Source organism: Seriola dumerili, unplaced genomic scaffold, assembly GCF_002260705.1.
Source record: "Seriola dumerili isolate Sdu_G_001 unplaced genomic scaffold, Sdu_1.0 BDQW01000331.1, whole genome shotgun sequence".
In the NCBI taxonomy this organism is placed as follows: Eukaryota; Metazoa; Chordata; class Actinopteri; order Carangiformes; family Carangidae; genus Seriola; species Seriola dumerili.
The window spans coordinates 6,861,662-6,881,912 of record NW_019174586.1 but is presented as its reverse complement, the minus strand read 5'-3'; the positions used below and the strand labels follow the sequence as shown (position 1 = coordinate 6,881,912).

Genomic DNA, 20,251 nt, shown 5'->3' with positions numbered 1-20,251 from the left:
TGGTCAATTTAAGGAGAGCTAAACTAAGTAAATCCACAAAACACTGGAATTATTAAAGGGTCTTACGATTCATGTATGTAGCTATTCATCGATTTATTAATTTGATTAGGTGTTGATTGCTTTAATCTTTTATTTTGAGTGAACATTAAAGGCTATGTGTGTGTGTGCACGCGCGCACAATTGCTGTGTGCATGTCACCGTTCACTCTTCATTCTTCTTTATAAAGGTGCTGGGGAGATAGGTGAGAGGTAGGTTCGATATATTTATTTATATACAGTCTATGGTTCGATATGGTTTAAACAATACTGGAGAAAAGGTTTAGGGGTTGTTGCACTGATTAACCCAACCAAAATGACTGAGGAACAGTGTTGGCTCTTTGTAAATAATGTGGCAGCCTAATAAATGTAGACTAGTAAAACACCTCGGTGATATATAGAATACCAGACAGTTGACAAATTAAAGAAATAACAAATCTAAGTGTAATAAGGTAAGTAAGGTGTTGAGCCAAAACAGCTTCAGTGGTTAAACTGGGTTGAGATCTGGTGACTGTAAAGGCCACAGCATATGATTCACATAATTTCCATCCTCATTAAACCATTCAGTGACCCCTGGTGACCTGTGGACGCAGACACTGTCATCACTGTTTCCCTACTTATTCTTCTGGTTTTAATTTGACACCATCTGTATATTCACATATGTTCTGTTTCAAAGGTCAGGGATACACTGTCACTGTCATTTCTGTTAAGACTTGATCTACATACAGTATGTAGTATATGTAATACATATTGTATGCATATATGTGAATTTGATGTTCGTAAACCATAAGAACAAGGTGTTTAATGATGGTGCTATTGTTGCACATGTGATCAGTTGATGTGGCTGTCATTGTCCTCTCAGATTGAGGCCAGCAGCAGCTCGCAATGTGTGGATTATATGTTGTCATTAGATATTTAGCAGTGCTGGACATTCTGAGCTTAATGATCCACACCTTCAACAGCCAACACACAATGTGTCAAACAGCACTAATTCAAATGTCCACTGCTCTAATACAAACTTCACTTGAGTGTGTACATCATATAGATAATAATTACAGGCTTAGAGCAGAAAAGTTCTCATAACAAGATGACTTGTGATGATTTTTACCTACCACCACAGAATTAAGGTGTCTAAAAAACATTTATTCACCAGTCTTATATGCAAATAGATACATCACACTAGTACATCTGGATAGTATGTTGTTATCACATACTTTGGCTCGACAGAGGAGTGTCTCGTGTCTCTTAGTTACGAGCAGAAACACAACTCCCTCTGCCCAAACATGAGAAGTACAGTACTTTGTTCAATGCCCAACTCGTGTCAATTGTAAAGACAGGGAAAGGCACTAGTGAAGAGGTGTTACAACATGCCACTAAATCAAAACAACAAAGGGCTTAGTCACAGAATGAAGAGAAACGAATCACAACAGTTAAGAAAAAACACCTGCAGGTTTAATGAATCTTTGAAACAGTACAATAGATATGTTATGACCTTGCATTGGTAGTAAACAGGTGCCTTAAGAAGCAGCAGTGTTTGTAAATCTGACAAATGACTGACAAATCAAACACATACACTAGGAGAGAGGTCTTTTGACTTCCCATGCAATCACTTGACAACAATACCTGTGGATCCATCACTTCCATTTCACAATTATCAAAATGGAATCCAGTACAGTTTAAGAAGGTCATAACTCGGTCTTGGTCCATTTAGGTAAAAATTAGAAAAAAATGAAACACTGCGCACAAATAAGGTCACTTATATGAGAGAAAATGGAAGTATGTTGGTAGTTTTAGAAAGCAAGTCGTCAAGCCGATGAGAGAGTAATATGGAGTGGTGACTCTGTCCTGGTATGCTTGTCTGGGTAGCTGGTTGTATAGGGAAGCGAGGGGTGGGGTTGGTGTTTGTGGTTGCATTAACGCATCGTGACAAACTCCTCAGATGAGGTGGGGTGAATGGCAATAGTCTTGTCAAAGTCTGCTTTGGTAGCACCCATTTTGATGGCCACAGAAAAGCCCTGCAGCATCTCATCACAGCCCAGGCCCTGCATGTGTAGGCCCACCACCTGGGGAAAAGAGACAGTTCAGTATCTGAGGGTCACTGCAGTTGCCAGTGTATACAAGAGTCAAAAAAAAAGGAAACTGTTAAACTCAAAAAGGTTTAGTTCCATTTAGTTCAGGGAGTCACAGACTAGAAGAGACTTTAAGTGCCCTAAGTGTTGCTGTTTTCTGTGTTTGAATTAAGTGCTGCAAAGTTAATGTTTGGTTTCAAGACTTTTCCTAAAGCTGCCTCATCTACTTGTACGTCAGTGAGCTAGCCTACATTTCTCAGAAAGACTTTCAACAGCTTGCAGAGATTGGGTGTGAACATGTTGACCTCAGACTTGTTGAGCAGGTGAAAGAGGAGAAAACAATAGTGTCAACAACATAATAAGAGCAAGGGAGATATTTCTGGGTAAGAAAAGGCAAGAGATACATCCCATACATGGATCTATCTTTGCGTAATAGCTGATTACGGTGCTGGTGCAAAATAGTGAGTCTAGACAAGAAGCCTTTGCAAAACCCTGATATTTATTGGTCATGTCGTATGTCAGACTCGTCTGGTCTATTTCTGGTTGTTTAGGAATAAGAAAAAGTCCACTAAATAACAAAATGTCCCCCAAAAAATCCAACCTATTAACACCTGTGTTTATTTAAGTATTGATTTTTTTTCAACAGTCTTAACATGGTTTAGAGAAAATTCTTCCTTTAATGTTAAGTACCACATATACAGAAAGGTTTCAACCAGGTTTTCAGATCTTCATTATCAAGTCTAACTGATGAGTGCCTTAAGAGTCAACAACAGCAACACAATGGAGTAGTTTTTTGATAGATACATAATTATTACAGTCAAAACAATTTGTGAGAAAAGTAAATGCACTGTTTCTGATTTGTACAGCTGTTATCTGGAGGTCAGAAGACTCCTACCTTCTCCTCCTTGCCCACACACACCAGCTTCATGATGCACTGACTCTTCCTGCTCGTGATGGCGTGATACATTGGAGTGAAAGAAGTCTTGTAAATCTTCACATTCTCCTTTCCTCTGGATTTAATGGCCTCATCTGTGACATGAAAGTGAACTAATTAAGTATATGGATTTCTGTCTTACTGAGTAAAGCTATGAGTAATACATTATTTCCATTAAAACTTTCATCCAGAGCGTAAATGTAGTGCAGCTTAAATGTGAACGTGGTAGTGGAAATGTCATAATTCTGAAAAGTTAAGTTGCTATTCACTGAAAGACATCTTTGGGTGCACTCACCTTCTGTGAGGCCCACAGTACCGATGGGTGGGTGGCTGAACACCACTGTGGGAATACTGGAGTAGTCCAGCTTGGAGTCCTTCTTGCCCTCAAACAGTCTGTGTGCCAGTTTTCTGCCTGCAGCAATGGCAACTGCCACAACATACAACAGAACATCAGAGTCCAACTCCCTAAGTAAACATTTCATTTCCCTACAAAGGATTAGATATCCATCTCAAACCAGAAAGCCCAGTACCACGTAATGTTACTGTTGCACAAAGGTTATGTCGAAGCTATAAGACAGTAATGGGCGTCTGCTCTAATACCACCTTAATTGGCTGTTGAAAACTGTAACTACCGACATTATGTAGACAGATGGTTTTCACTACATGGGAGCTGCACCTGCACCTAATCCTCATTTTTAGAGGTGACTGAGAGCAACACGTTACTTCAGACATGTTTTTTAAAGCTATAAAAATTTGATATGATCTTTGTGGATTTCACAGGTGAGATTTGTAGTCAAATCCTGGTCTGAATGGCCTTTTGGGGGTTAAACAAGGCCACAAGGCCAACAGTTTATTTTTTTGGACCTGATCTACACTTGAAAAGTTGTCATTGATGGTTTTTTGTATTTGGTCTGTTCAGGCTCAAATCACCTACATACAAGAAACCCAGAGCCTGTTACCTAAACAGACCTGGACTCTAAAGTAGTTTGTTTAAGGGGCAGAGTTCTGGTGACTTGTTATATTGGCAGTTTTCTTACTGACATCATCTTGTTGTACACAACATCAACCTGAGAAAATGTGTTTCTTGTAATTGGTGCACGTATGTTCTCACTCAAAACCATATCAGAATTCGATTGGGCGACGACACAGACTTGTATTTCTGGCAATTTCAGCTCAGTTATTTGGAGCCAGAAGTGTTCAAATGGGATTTTCATGCAGGTATTGCCTCTAATACACACTAAATAAAAAGTTAAGAGTCCCTATCTGTTCAAATAAATTAAACTAAAATTTTAATGTTCAATCTAAAAATGTTTCCTACAAACCCAAACATAACACTGTTTTTCACTCCTAGAAATAAAAAAAAAGCCAAATATAGAGATATTCAACATTGACAGAAAATATTATTGAAGATTTCACTCTCAAAAAACACCCATGCTGACCAAGCTCTAAACATCACTATAGTTTTTACATTTGCAACATGATTTGGGTTATTACTGGGAGGAAGCTACCTGGTGTGAGAAGAGCTTTGCCACAAACATCCCCTACAGCGTAGATCCCTGGTCGAGTGGTGTTCTGAAACTCATCCACAATAATATGGCCTCTTTCATCTGTAACCACACCCTGCAAACAGAGAGAAAAGCTGTTTAATTAGCTAAAACATCACATTTTAGCATTGAAGTGCGTGTACCAGACAAACAAAGGAGCAGGAAAGTTTTGTTTTTTGTCTACAGCAAGAAACAACAGTGAGTCATCCTGGCTGTGGAGGCTCAAAGCCTTTAATGTAAACCTGAACACACACAGCAGAGGAAACAAAGTCTTCACTGAGAAGTGTGATAATGTTTAACGTGGTTATGTGTCAACAAAGACCAATCTCAAACTGGGCCTGAATGCCACTCAGATGACAAGGTGGCTTTTCCTTCATAATGCTTGTAAAAAAAAAAAAAAAAAGAAAAGTTAGTGGTTCCCTGTTAAACTGCTGATTTGCTACTCACACTTCATATTACAGGCTAGACAATAAAAAGAGAAGTCAGAATAAGAATAGAAAGGTCTATAAAATTTTACTTCCTTTTAATGGACAATCTGATGGCCCACTTCTCTCTGCTGTCTACTAGCTAGAAGTACCATAAATAGACGAGAGAGGACTTTGACTTAACCCAGACTTAACTGCCCCTTTAATCCATTATTAATTTGCCTGTTGACCCTGAGCTAACAAGCATTTTACATGTGACAACGTTTCACTGACAAACAACATAACAAACAGTTATGTGACAGCTGTCTAATTTTAGTTCCAGATTATCACTAATCATTTATTTGACATGGTTTATTTTGAGATGTTTTTATATAAAGGTGTTAAATAATGAAACCTTGATGAAGCCATTACACTGTGTAAAATATTAAATAATGTATGTGTGTTCAAGACAGAAATAAAGACCACTTTCAAAATGATCTGTTATAATCTATGAGGACAATTAAGCAGCCGGGATGAGGAGACACAGGGAATACTGTGCAGAGCCAAAAACGAATTAATTCCCTTTGCAGACAGTAAGTGGTGATAAGCTGAAGTTGTCTGTCTGTACCCATTTTATTGATGTTTAAATCATTTTGTCTGTGTAGGAACATCTGTCTGTTCTTCCACTGAGCTTATACCATCCAGTTTAATGTAAAGAGTAAAGAGGAGAAGTTTCATGAGCAGACTGTTACCATCTCGCCGATGTTCAGTCCAGAGGTGTTTGGCTGCCTGCCGATGGCCCAGAGAAGACAGTCCACCTCCTGGATGGTGCTGATCTTCTCCTCATCGTTCTTCTTCTCTGGGTCTTTGGTGACGAGCGTCACCTCCAGACCCTTGTCTGTTTTACTCACAGACTTCACCTGAGAGTTCTTCCACAAATCTATACCAGAGTTCTGCAGTTCTTTGGTGCAGTTTGTGCTTATGAAGCTGTCGAAGTTCCTCAAAACCTACAGAGAGAATACGAGAGTAGCACACGTGCATGGCTGCACACAACTGATAATCATTCAGTTCAGTATTTGTTATGAGCTGTGATTTTAAGTATTACTTACTCCTGTCTGTCGAATAACGAGGGATGTTTTGGACCCCAGGGTGGAAAGGATGCCTGCCATTTCTACTGCAATATAACCAGCACCCACAATCACACTTCGCCTGTTGGGAGAACAATTTTGATTACAGACAAAAATGTTCCCGATGGTATCCAGTAAACACTACAGAAGAGATTAAACTTACTTAGGCAGTGTTTCAAGTTCAAAAAAGCCATCACTGGTAATGCCAAGACCTGCCCCTGTAATGATTAATAAACACAGTATTTGATACAGTTTTCTACTTTCATAAAAGCATTCTCATTTGAAAAGGTTAAAACAAATTGATTACTGTTTCCAAGTAGAACCCAAGTACAGTTCATCTTACCTGGAACTTCAGCATCACTCAAAACAGAAGGCTGCCCTCCAGTGGCAATAAGGATGTGAGGTGCTGTATACTTTTTTCCACCGACCTCCACAGTAGGCTCAGGATCATTTGTGAACCTTGCACGACCTTGAATAGTTTGTATTTTAGCCTGTAAAAGAGCCGATGTCATTACTTTCCCTGCAAATACTGTCTTCTTTCTCCATTCAAAAATAAATTAAACAAAGTCAAATATTTCTTGATGCAGTAAAGATGCTGAAAAACCATTTTACAAACATGAGGTTAACCCGAAGTAAGAGAAAACATGTTGACGGAAAAGAAAAGACACTGATATAATAAAGATAATATAAACTGTGAAATTACCTTGTCAAGATTGTTGCGATAAATGCGATTTAAGTGACTAACATAAGCATCCCTTTTGGCCTTAAGAGTTCTGCAAACACAAACACAGGAAAGATAAGGGTTTTTTTTACCAGCTGTATTTACTCAAGGCTTGACACTCAACTCTGTCCAAAAGTTGCATGCACATGAAAACATTTCTAAAGGTGGAAAGAAGGGGAAGAAAATCAATCAATCAGGCATTAAAAGATAGAACATACACTTAAATAAATGTTCCATCACAGATTCATCCCAGCAGTACGTTTGGTTTTTCAGCAAACAAGCCTGCATTTGATCATACTGGTGCATAATTCAGCCGGGGCACAGTTCACATACAGACAAATGAATGGCGACAAATTAAAGGAAAAACCAACATAAAAGGGTCTTAGTAAGGTGTTGGGCCCCCATGTGCTGCCAGAACAGCTTCAATGCTCCTCGGTTTTGATTCTCCGAGTCTCTGAGCTCTACTGGAGGGGTTGAACACCTCTCCAAAAGATATTCCCTCATTCTGTGTTTTGGTGACGGCGGCCAGCATGTGGAGAATACGGTGACGGGAGACTCATCTGACCATATCACTTTTTCATTACCAGAATTTCCTGCTCGCTCCAGAGATTTTAACTCTTAAACCGTCTGTTCACAAGTCTGCAGCGATCTGTTGGAGAAGTTATTCAGGCCGCCAAAGCATTTCCTGCATTTGTAAACAACATCCAGCACCACCATAAACACTTGTGTCATGATACTTCTGTTGTGAAGATGTTTTTTTTTGTATATTAGAGCTGGTTGAGACGGTATATCACTGTTTCAAGTTTTTGTTTGAACAGAACCACATCTAAATGGTATCTTATTAATTTATTTTTTATAGTATTGTATTTTTCACTTTGTAAGAACTACATAATCCTTCTGACATTGTAGTGTAGATCCTGCTGTGATGAACAGGGGATGAACTAAATAACAGGAACACCTGACAATATAATACAATCTAATACCATAACACAAACTACAGTCTCAGAAATGACGAGTTGAAGCAACAGAATTTCTGACATACTTGTTACATGGTTATTCTGTTAAATTGCATTAGTATTCAGTGATACTATTTCTGCTTCCTGTATATTTTAACATTATTTTTTTGTAGTGTAAACACACAGTCTTGTCCAATCCATACAGGCACACCTTGATCCTATGACTGCCCATTCCTGTTGTACGATTGTGCTTTGAATCTCTGACCAATGTTTTCCATTTCTGCAGGCAGCCACTCCTTCCACAGGCTTATCTTAGGCAATCACCCTGACTGAACTATGTTGTTCACAAAGATAAAGAAGTAGGCCAAAGTGAAGCAACAGAAAACAGGACAGACTGAGAAGTTATGCTGTGAAATGGATACCGCTTTGTTCCAGGAACTACCAACCAACAGTTTTCAAAAGAGCTCTTTGTGGTTGCAAAAAAAAAAGAAAAAAAAGGTGAAAACAGACACCAACAGATACTGTAACTTACTCCCAACTGAAACGAACATTTCCAACGTCAAAGCCGTAATCATTGTGATCATGGAGATACTCAGCATGAACTGCTGCATTCCACATAACCTGTGACGAGAGGTAAAGGTACTGGGTTTGAAATCTAGTGAATTTTGACGCATATATTAACAATTATGTCTCTGCGTTAAACTCTGCCTATTACAAGGAGGGAAAGACTGTACCTTCTTTGGAACACAGCCAACATTAACCTGAAAAACAATGAAACAAATTAGTTCAGAGTAAGCTCGATCAAACAGCGTCCAAGCACATTTAAGCACGTTAAGTTTTAAAGAAAGGAGGGCTCTGAACTTTATTTGCACAGCACATTACTTAATTGATATGTATTGCAGTGTTAAATTAAAAGCTAAAACGTAAAGTAAAAGCCTTGCTTAGAATTTCATCGTACGTAAAAACATATAGACTAGAGCTGGGTGATGTGGCTTATATCAGTATCACAATATTAATATTAATATTTTCCCCAGATAAATATATAATCACAATATTGTAAATGCATGCACAATTAGATATGAAATAATCTAGTTGATTGCAATAATGAAGTGTGTTCCTTTGCATTTATGTCCGACTAAAGTTTTCATATTTGGAAACAAAACCTTCATGATACCATAAGTCTCAACTTACTCTGCAAATAAAAAGGTGCAGATATTGGATTTTTTTATGTGATTTGTACATTATATCAAGCAAGCGTCTTTCCTTATTTATTAGCAAAATTGGTAAAATTACTCTGAAAACCAGCCTCAGCTTTGTGCAGTAACAGATTGTTTAACACAAATCTGCAGCAGTATCTGTTCTCAACTCCCCACTTGTTAGTTCAACTGAAAAGTGAATGTGGTAGGTGGACACAAAAATATGAACACGCCAATATACAATGCAATACAAAAGCAAAAGCCCTGCAATAGTAAAAATGAAATATATGAAAAATTCTCCATTCTAAAACAACTTATTCTTATATGTCTATTTTTATTTATTGTATCTACCCTTTCATAGACTGGACGTTAGCTTCAGTGTGTCAGGGCTGGGGGAAGAGGAGGGTTGCTTATCGGCTGGGACGCTTCAAACTTCTAACAAACCCACAGTGTTTGTTGTACACAAAAAACTTCCACAAAAGGAGTCGGGAGGCTTCGCATTGAACCTGGCAACTAACGTGTGTGTGAAAGCTGCAGAGGCGACAGTAAAGTGACAGCAGTCGGGATGGATGGCAGTGTTTTGTTTTGTTTTTTTTTTTTTACTCACGCAGGTACCTCCGAGTTTGTGACTCTCGATCACTGCGGTGGCTGCTCCGAGCTCCGACGCCCTCCGAGCTCCGGCCAGACCCCCAGACCCGCCACCGATCACTAGAAAGTCCAAGCGGGTTGTCTCTGCTGCCTTCGGGTCTGAGGCCATGCTGCGGCGGATCACTCCGTGTCTGCGAAAATACGAGAAAAGTTGCTTTCTGAAGATAAACCAGCACGGAGGTTGTGTCCGGGTTAGCTGGATTAAAATTGCCATAACCAGGAAGCTAGCAGCCGTATGTGTCGGACGAATGGGGAATGGGAGGGTCAAGTGAAAGCCACTGCTGTGTCATTATGAATTACAACAATGGTGTGTAAATCCCAGAAACAGTTTTCACAATAGTCATGATGATCCTCACATGAGCTACTGTGGAGAGGGGGTTACAATAACAGCAAAATCTCTAACAAGAATTTGATAAAATATCAAGCTAAATTCAAAGTATGTGAGCAATGAGGCTTCTAGATTTAAAAAATACATAATTAGCAACCGAGAAAGTATCATGACAATTATTTAAATAACAAATATTCTTCAGTCTAGTGTCTGACATAAACACACTCACCTGGGTAATGCCAGGGACACTGAAATAGTAGGACGCAGTCTGCAGACTCTTATAAACAGCATGTTTATATCTTTTTGTAGGGCATTTTAATGAGATGTATCCACAACGTGCCGTTGTTTATCTCTATCTCTCTCTCTCTCTCTGGTCACTCTCAGCCTTTGGTTTGACTTTGTCACCTCAAATTCATAAGCTGTAAACCACTTCCTGTGTCATTGGGTGAACTCAACGTAACCCAGGCACATTTATACCAACTGGTGCGATGACTCGTCCTCCTGTCTGTCTCTAAAATAGGTACAAATGTTGCCTTCAGTGATTTAATGAGAAAATTGCAACCGAGGATTTTAAAATGATCACTGTCATGGTGGAAGTTGTCATGTTTGAGGGCGGGACAACGTCGATGCCCAATCATATCTTTACGTGTTTTTTGTAACAGATTAGGAATTTAGCGTAAACAATCCCAGGAAATACCAGCCGTTTGCGTTGTGTTTGTTCAGGAATAGCACGTACGCTTCGCCCAGTTCGTCAGTTGTCAAGAAAAACAAAATAAAACTTGAACTTCCGGTTGCAACTTTCAAAAGTATACGTCACTCCAAGAGCAACATGTATCACAACATTGTTTTGTAACGTACAACACCATAAAAAAGAAATTAAAATTAATCAAAAAGGTAATTGAGCTTATGTTATCAGTAAATTTAGACCATACAACGCATTGGAGTAGTTTTATTTTTATTTCACACTCTTATTTTGAATGTAGGAGCAGCTATTTCCGGAATTGTTTTCGCTCGATACGAATGGCTAATGCCAAGCTAACGTGAAAGCGGCTCGGTTGGTCGTGTTGACAAGCGTCAGTATCAAATCCAGAGAAGGGATTTTAAACAGTCGATTCACTTTGAATATATGTAACGGATCATAAAAACGCATTTACACAACACTCCAAACAGGTATGTGTTTGGGATTTGACTCTGATGCAAATATAAACAGTTGCGGGGCGTCGTCTTTGTGAACCCCTAGTTGTGGTCAGGTAGGGCCTTTTGCTTGTGTTCAAAGGAGGACAGCAGCAGGAAAATTTAGAGATGAATTCATGCAGTTTAGTTGGCCGCTGTGTGTCTTTTGTCATGCTTGCAGTTCGGCAATTGGAGAAGAGATAGCTGCAGACGCAGAAAATGCTGCATGAGCTGTGTGTGAGGGGGGAGGGGCTTTATGGGCCTTGTTATAATGTCATCACTGTGCCCTGTAAGGTTCACTCACACTTTGACTCTTAACGCTTTTTTTTTCTCATTTGCTTTTCGCAGGGGGCAGATGACTCCATTGTCAGTTCACGGTTTCATCGGCCTTTGCTTCCCTGACGAGTAAACGCTGGATGTCAGGCGAAGATGGATGTTTATTTCACTGTGTAACTGCAGCCTTTGATTTGTGGGACCCTGCTGCCAGATGACCAGTAGACCTCACTGTTCAACATGAAACCTGTCGGTTATCAAAGCATCCCATCATCTGTGAATGGTGGACATCAGAACTTGCCCTTGGATCGTGTATTAAGCACTTCAAATGTGATGTATTGTGAGAAATGTGGATTTGCTTCTGCAGACCCTGCAGTGTTTAAGAAGCATATGATTGAACACATGGGGACAAGATTTTACTGTTTTTATTGCAACAATGTCTCATTCAGTGAGGCAGAGTTAAATGCACACCTGAAACAACATACTGCAAAATATCCATTCAAATGTCCTCACTGTGGACAGGGCTATATGAGGAGGCTGTGCCTTGTGAAGCACATTGAGCGTCTGCATAGTAAAAGCATTAGTCAAGGACCTGCTAAGCCTGGCATGACTAAAACTTCTCATGTGCCTGTCTCCAGTGCCTTACCAAGTGTGCCCACCGCTGATCCATCATCAGTTCGACCAGCTGTCCGGGTGACAATACCCACCCTGAGTGCACCTGCAGTCAGACTGGGCAAAGATGAACAGAGGGGGAAAACACTGGACACAAATGTATCAAATGGCACGAATGGAAATACAGAACGTTTGTCCCCTTTGAGTGGACTCATTCAGCACAACAGGGCGCTAACAGTTTCTCTTCCAGAGGAAGTAACAATCCCTGCTGGCTGCTTGGTTGAACTTGTTGAGGTGAAAACTGTTAATGGGACAAAGGAGCTTAAACTGAGGCTTGTCACTCAACAAGAAAATGAGTCTGTGATAAAAGACACAAGGACCACAGTCTCTCAAAACACTGCTATGGGAAAGCCATTATCATCTACACTAAATCATCCAAACACAGTGAAGTCTCTGAGTATGGGGATGTGCACAGTCAACAGGAAACAGTGTGAAACAAAGTCGGTGAATGTGGAGCGTCCTGCTGTTGTCCCAGTCAGTATTTCCAAAAACCTTCCAAATCAAGGAAGCAAAGAAAAGAGCGGATTCAAAAGACCATCACAAGAAATAATCAACTTGGAGTGCAACACAGTCATTCCAAACAAGCTTCCCAAAAGTATCCTCAATCCTGTAAGAGACGGAAATAGTGGGATCAGAGTTGCACCAAGAGAAGCTGTAAATCATAATGCAGCTCCTCCGACTGTTATCACCACCAGGGTTGCCAACAGGTTGTCTAGCACCCTGCATCCAGACAACATGGCAACTGGTGTTTCTCAGAGAGCAGTGGAGGAGAGGAAGAATTTAATTCCAGAGCATTCCCAGAGTATCCTAGCCCGGAGAGCAAGTGACACAAAAAACATCCCCAGAGATGTGTCGATGGCTGTGAAGCTGGAACCCGGGGAGATCCGCCACAGGAACAACATTGCTTCAAAAACAATGAAAGACGCAGTGAGCTCTAACCAGCAAAGTCTGAAATCAGCTTCTCTTTCCCTGAGTGTTCCCTTAGCTGCGGCTGTCCAAGTGAGACCGCCAGCGATTTCGGCATGTAAGGATAATGTTGTCGCAAATCAATCTTTTCCAATACTCAGGACTCTAAATGAGCCCTCACCCGTCAAAGCCCCTTTGCTTTGTAATCATTTAAATTCAAAGATTTCAGCTTGGACCCCAGTCAGAACCATTGAGAGAGCAGGAGAAGTAGACATGCCAGAACCTGAGGGTTTTCCAGTAATTTCATCTGTGTTCTCTTTAAGTCAGCAACCAGAGGAGGCCCAAGGCTCCATTCAGCCACTTGTAATGGCTCTGCGTGGCATAGTGATGGATAAAAGTAACCGTTCTGGCACTACACCTCAAGATCACAACAAGATGACAAACAACACAGAACAGGTGAGGGAGGCACCGAAATCAGGGTACTGCGCTCCGATGCCTGCAAAAGATGGATCCTTCGTCTGTGATCCTTTACCGAGAGAGAAGACCACTGACTCTGTAAAAGTAGAGGAGTATGATAAAGGGATCCAGCATCCTCCTGCACTGATTAACAACCACTTCCATGTCAAGAAGGAAACAAATAGCACTACGCCAAAAGATGATAATAAACGCAGTCACACACCTGATTCTAAATCTTCAACAGATCAGGAATCTGCTTCTAAAATAGATCCTCTACAGCAAATGGCAAAGAATGAGCATGACATCTCCTCAAAGTTCCTCACTGTCTCTCTGAAAAGGGTACAAGTAGGCATGTGGAAAAAAAGTAAGAAAGGACTGAAACTTAGAATATCCAAATGTAAGACACATTTACCTATGGGCAGTGTAACTGATTGTGCAGTTATTTACCCGATGCCGCTGAAGGTGGACCAGCTGGTGAAACGACCAGGCCCCAACCAGCCTGTAGTGGTACTCAATCACCCAAAGCCCCGGTCCCCTGTACAGGGAGCGAGAGCAGACACTTTCGCTGACACAGGAGCCTCTGAGGTGGTTCCAAAGTGCCAAATCTTAAAAATGAGGCTGAGCAAAGTGATGGGACAGAAATATGAAGTGATGGGGTGCACTGTCAGAGTCTTTCCATGAATTTATTGGACAACGCATCAATTGAAAGAAGTGTACATTTATGTGGAAATAACTAGTATTACAATGGGAATATGCTGACTTTAAAAAAAACTGACACAATATTGAGGCAGTTATTTTCTTTTGTGAGCATTAGATTTATCACTGAACATTATGTTATATGTTTGTCTATATAGGCATGGGATACGGATTATTCAAGTGCAATGCAGTTTTGACTGCTTTTTCATTGAATATGGACCATCTGCTGTAGTAGATTGCCGTCAGTAATACACAGATGTTAAAAACTGTTAAAGAAGTTTGAGAAACCAGTAGATCTGCCAGAGTTAAGGCATTAACGCATGCTGTTTATTTAAAATGATGTCTTTTTTATTTCTCTTTTGTTTGCATCAGTAAGGTTTCACGGTTTATTTGGTCCCATTTAAAATGCAAGCTCAAGTAGATGCAATATGTGCAGCACACCTGAGTTTATCAAAGAGGCATTCAGAATAAAAACAGTGCCATTTATAATATAAATAAAGCCATTGATTTTGCCAATATTAATGATGGAAAAATCAGTGGTTTCTTTGTTTGTTGTGTTGGTAGGTAGTTGTGTAGACACTTATGTGGCAATTCAAGAGTTGCATCCAAAAAGTATACATTTCAATGCTGATAACTGGTCAACGACTGGGACACATTTCAAAGGCTTCTCCAAGTTTGACCTGAGAAATGTGGCTTTCTTAGAGATCACAGTGTTTTACTGGGTTGGTCACTTGTTTGGTGGTGTGTTCAGGCACTCTTTGCAAACTCATATTTGGGAAGTATTACATGACTGTTGTGTTTTTCAGATGGTCATCAGTCACTGGTAAGTTCATCAAATGAATTGGGCCAATGAAAAAGCCACTGCTAGTTGTAAATACTTCACACTTGTGTGTGGAATTTGCACGTTCTCTCCATCTCTGCATGGGTTTCCTCTAGGCATTCTTGGCTAAGTCCAAAACATGCAGGTTTGGTTAATTGTTTGTCTCTATAAGTCAGCCCTGTGATAGACTGGCCACTTGTCCAGGGTATACTCCATCTTTTTCTCCAGTGTCAGCTGGGATTGGCTTCAGTCGTAATGAATAGGTGGATGCAGGTGTACATAGGGAAAGCTAGGCATAAACACCAGCACTTGTTACAATATTGAATATAAGAAATGGAGGTTTGCAAGTTGTCCGTTGTATGTTGTGAGAAGTGAAATGTCACAGTTGTACTGTAAACTTGGATATTATGGAATGGGCTTCACTTTCCCAACAGTACTTTGCTGGCCATTGATAAACTTGAATGTTTTTTGCGTTACCATCAGACCAGGAGTGCCTGAATGCACTGTTATTTTTGGTTTCTGTGAGGCTAGAGCCTAATAAACCTTAATACTGATGAATTAGAAAGATGAACTTATTAATGGCTATTTATCTGTTTAAAACACTGCCAGAGAGCTTAAAGGGCAATAGTAGTCTTAAACAATCATTGTGATTTTTTTTATATTGTTCAGTCTTATGTTAACCTGAACTTGATCATTACTGTATACTTTTTATTATTTCTACCACATTAGATATGTTTTTCATGGATCTGATGAGTAATTAACTACAGATGTTTGTGACTATTTGAGCTACAGCCCTAGAAACCAGTGTTAATTCCATAAAATCCTCTTGGATCATTGTTTGTCTTTGTGTCGTAAAGTTTGCAATGTTGCCATAATTCAGAAAAAAACAAGGACCCTTAAACAAAACCCAGCTTACAACCTATTAAAAACTATTGTATATTTTTCAAAAACCATGAAAAGGACATAAGGAACCTTTTGTCCTTATACTTTGCAGATCTGTTTCTCTTCTTAACAGCAGCATTATGACACCTGTGTGTTCTTGTTTATAATGTAATCATGATGTATGAGGTGCTAGACCTATGATTAAATTTATAGGTTTTGGTTGCCCATAATTTTTATTGTGTATATACTTTTTGGTCACCCACAGATTTTATTGTGTATATACCTATGAAAACAAAACGTGATGACTGGTGTTCCTAATCAGTAGGGGATGGTTAACATTCCACTGCCTCTTCTGCAACAACAGTTATGTTGTGCTTTTCTTTTCTTACATTGCAGTGTTTGAAGCTGCTGCGCAGTCTTTGTTATATATAATCATTTTAAAGGTGTTTGACTGTTTGTTTTTTTTGATACTTTACTTTGCCTTTCATTCACTCATTTGTGTGAGAATTATTCATGTTGCAGTTTAAACTGTTCTTGGTTTTACTAAATTCAGTGTTTATCATTATTGTGTTCCCCATGCTTTTATAAAAACTATTGTGTAACACCTTTTTCATTTAAAACAAAGTAAATATGATCACGATTTATATGGCTTTATCTGTTTTGTTCAACATAATTACATCACAAAGGGTTCATGATCACAATAAAATGTTTCTTATAGTAGGTCAACATGTTTCTTAACACATTGAGATAATCTCAAAAAAGAGCAATTATCTTTGTCAGAAGATTGAAAAGACATTCAGGCTCCAGTTAATTAATATATTGTTAGAATTAACAAACAAAATGTCCTTAATTTTCATTTAGATTATATCATGGTCAAGGAAGAATCTTGTTTCAGACTGGCACGTGGTTGTTAGAACTTAATCACAAGCAGTGGTGGAAGACATAGTAATACCAAACTCTAGCAATTCTCTGCTTCTAGCTTCAAAATATGCTGTACGTTAAGTGCCAAAATTGAAAAATACTCACCATGCATAATGGTCCTTTTCAAAAAAAAAAAAAATTGGGGGATGTTAATTATTGATTTATTAATATGTTAGCATCACTTTAATGTTGCAGCAGGTAAAGGTGTGGCTAATTTTAATTATCTCCTGCCGGTTAGCTTAATTAGTAATAATAATACATAATTGATTTGTCAAGTACAGCACTTGAGTAAATGTAATCAGGTATGAAACTAGAGTAAGTACACTACTGTTCTATGACTACACTTTAGAGCGACTGTAGCGGACACGCGAGGCCTGGCATCAGTCTCGAGACATTAAAGCAGTTCATAGTGAGGACAAGTTGAGTTATGGCCCCGAAAATGTCACCCGTCTTACTCCTGCCACCATCAAACTATCAAATTGAAAGGAAACAGAGACAACAGATCCTTCTCTCACAAACAGACCAGCTTTTAGCACATCAGTGAGATGTATGACCAGACCGAGGGTCAAATGGTCAGCTCCAGAGGGTCAACTAAATGGACGCAAGGCAAAATTGGAGTAAAGAACCAAAGTCTCCATTTTGTAACCATAAGACTTTGGTGTTTGATTGTTACTCATATAGGAAAAGTAACAACAAAAGGATCAACCCAGGACTCCCTGTCTCACACATGCATACATTTACACAAATTAGTGTTTCCCCCTTTGTTTGTCCCTCTTTAGATAACACAATCATAAATCACAAACCACATTCCAATCCTGATTAGGAACAAGCAGCATGTTTTTTTTACTAATGTTAGAATTTAATAAGCACAAACAACCCACAACACACTGGCACAACCAAGAAAGAAAAACTTTCTTTTTTTTTTAATTATACAAATATGTATAGGCTACATGTACACATACATATACACATACACACATATTCATATATTCAAAACCAACAACAATCACTGCATCATAAAGAAAAAGGAAAAGGGGAAGGGAAAATAAATAATAACACCAAAACGAAGCACTATGACATTAGAGAGTTATTTTCTCCAGCTGGAGAAGAGCTGATATCTGTCATATACACATCAGCTGTGGGGACCTGCAGAGCCGACCACCACAGCAAAATGCTCTGTTTAGCCAGAAATAAAAGAATTATTAACAAAGATTTGGTGTTTGTATCAAAAAGCCTCCAGGAGCACGATTTAACAGATTTCTATCCTATAGAATGACTGAAATGTAAAATATAAATTTAAGACAATATCTTCCATGTGACCTTACCGCCAGCACCTTCCACACAAGGTAACATTTACAATTAATAAATTGTATTATGTTTAAGGTTTTGAATGATACTTATATGATTCCCACACTTGTATTGTTCCTTTCCGTGATGATTAGCAGCATTAGGTTTAGACTGTATGTTTTTTTATTTAATGTTTTATGGGTCATGGTTAAACAACTTAAAAGTTCAATAGAAAAGTCACTTCTCTAGTTGAAACAAACTGAGAAGAGAGGTACCACCCCTGAAGTGTGTCAGACTCTAGGTTTAATTCACTTGATCTTAATATTGCATGTATTGTTGTGTGGTTGTTTGTATTGTGAGGTCATTTTGGCCGATCCCGAAAAACTACAAATGGTTTTATGAGGGTTAAGCTTTGGCAGTTCCTACCACCAACCACACACATACATTTACACACAAACACCATCTCCACCTTCTGGATATTCACCTTATAAGAGCCTGAACCAGGCGAGACAAACTCACTGGAGGCTCTCTGGTAGCCAGCTCTTCTGCCGCACACACACACACACACACACACACACACACACACACACATACATACACACACACACACACACACACACACACCATCTCAAGAGTTAGAGGAGCTAACTGGAGGCTCTGTGGTAGAAAGGTTAAGTAGTTTCTACCAACACACATACAAACACATGAAGTGGTATCACCAGCCATGCTTCTGGTATCAATGTCTGGCTACAATGCTGTGCTCCCTCATATCCATTTGCAAAAATTACTAGAAGCATCTGAGAGCCAAGCGGCTTGTGCACCGTGCTGCAGGCACATTCAAAATTTCTAGTTATGTGCCTGCAATGCATTAGCATTAGCATTATTATTCTGCATACTTATTAGTGTGAATACTGAGGTATTTAACTTCAACTCACCACCACATATTTCAGAGACTCACCGAGCCAAAATCACACTCAGATCTGTGTCAGTTCTGTCTTCCAACTAGACACAGGTGTTCGAACCTGTGTCTAGCTATTCTTCTTATTGGCTGTTCTGGTCTAACCTGTTCTTATTGGCTAATTGGTCTCATTAACGCTTATCCTTATTACTCTCAAGTATGAGAGCATGTATGTGTGTGTGTTCATGTCACATGTTCATCTGACCTCTGTGTCTTCCGGCTGCGCACAGGTGATGCTCGTTAACAGCCTGATTGATGTCTACGAGGTTTACAAGCACAGCCAGACTAACACACACTGCGCGCACACACACGCACACACACACACACACATACATAGAAATGAACGCTGATTCCTATTTGGCTAATTAGACTCATTAACTCTTACCCTTATTACTTTCAATTAGAGCATGTATAAGACAAAGCACCCCCCCTCCCCCCACGATTGTGATGTCCCTCTAGGCAGTCCAATCCAGTTGCAACCATAGAGTATATATAAAATGTTTGCAGCAGTAAAAGAGAGAGAGACAGAGAGAGAAAGAGCCTGTATAAAATGAAAAATAATGAAGCTCAATGAAACACACCACATGCTAATTACATAAGGAAGTATAAGGAGTGGTGATGGCAGGAGTTCTGTTGGGTGTCGGGGCTAGATGACATGTTTGGTTCGATAGATGTGAGTTTTCTTCCCGTTACTTCCCCGTACTATTGACTAAAGTTAGTTCATTCTTTGTTTTTAAGATCTGTTGGCGATGTCAACGTGCGCACACACACACACTACACACACACACACACACACACACACACCACACACACACACACACACACACACAACACACAGCAAACGCTGTTAGTACTCATAGAAGAGATTACAGTCCAGACTGGACAGTACAAACGGTAAATACAGCTGCAACATATTTTGTTTGAATTTACTTTGAGCTTTGAGCCACAGTAACTGGTCAACCATCATAGTAGCTCCCACCCTCTAAGCCCCCACCCCATTTTTATCACTGAAGGTAGGCTGAATAACAGAAACACCTCTGTATAATGTAATATACACTACATCCTCCACAGTGATCAATTGATCACTGTTTTACTTTTGGCACAGCTCCACTTGCTAACCAGAGCTAACTGCGAACTCTAACTGCCATCCCTCAAAATTTCCCTCAAAAAAGTCTGACAAACTCTTTTTAAATCCCACAATTTCCAACGTTCATTGACATTCATTTTATATTGAAAATGTAGAGA

The 20,251-nt window shown here is 39.5% G+C and overlaps 2 protein-coding genes across 4 annotated transcripts; one reads left to right on the top strand and one right to left on the bottom strand.

Annotated features, from left to right (window-relative positions):
* Positions 1–1,465: 1,465 nt before the first annotated feature.
* On the bottom strand, positions 1,466–10,520 carry gsr (glutathione-disulfide reductase). Of its 3 annotated transcripts, XM_022760277.1 has the most exons (13): positions 10,192–10,520; positions 9,594–9,765; positions 8,525–8,551; positions 8,323–8,411; positions 6,817–6,886; positions 6,457–6,604; positions 6,277–6,331; positions 6,096–6,195; positions 5,739–5,993; positions 4,547–4,658; positions 3,334–3,465; positions 3,000–3,133; positions 1,466–2,098 (listed from the first exon to the last, which is right to left on the bottom strand). In XM_022760277.1, the coding sequence occupies exons 1-13, from the start codon at positions 10,251–10,253 to the stop codon at positions 1,949–1,951; spliced, it is 1,506 nt and encodes a 501-aa protein (XP_022615998.1). In that variant the 5' UTR covers positions 10,254–10,520; the 3' UTR covers positions 1,466–1,948. The 3 variants fall into 3 exon arrangements, with proteins under 3 accessions (XP_022615998.1, XP_022615997.1, XP_022615999.1); XM_022760276.1 differs by lacking the exon at positions 10,192–10,520 and having other exon boundaries at positions 9,594–9,890; XM_022760278.1 differs by lacking the exon at positions 10,192–10,520 and having other exon boundaries at positions 9,602–9,668.
* A 472-nt stretch (positions 10,521–10,992) lies between these two features.
* On the top strand, positions 10,993–16,473 carry LOC111232706. The gene is made up of 2 exons (XM_022760336.1): positions 10,993–11,132; positions 11,484–16,473. Exon 2 carries the CDS (start codon positions 11,649–11,651, stop codon positions 14,121–14,123), a length of 2,475 nt encoding a protein of 824 aa, XP_022616057.1. The 5' UTR covers positions 10,993–11,132; positions 11,484–11,648; the 3' UTR covers positions 14,124–16,473.
* The last annotated feature ends 3,778 nt before the right edge of the window (positions 16,474–20,251 follow it).

Coding starts and splice junctions, on each gene's coding strand:
- gsr (XM_022760276.1), bottom strand. CDS start 9,848: ATGGCAATTTTAATCCAGCTAACCCGGACACAACCTCCGTGCTGGTTT. Junction 3,134..3,333: donor TACTGTGGGCCTCACAGAAG/GTGAGTGCACCC, acceptor TTCATGTCACAG/ATGAGGCCATTAAATCCAGA. Junction 2,099..2,999: donor GTGTGGGCAAGGAGGAGAAG/GTAGGAGTCTTC, acceptor TCTTTTCCCCAG/GTGGTGGGCCTACACATGCA.
- LOC111232706 (XM_022760336.1), top strand. CDS start 11,649: ATGAAACCTGTCGGTTATCAAAGCATCCCATCATCTGTGAATGGTGGA.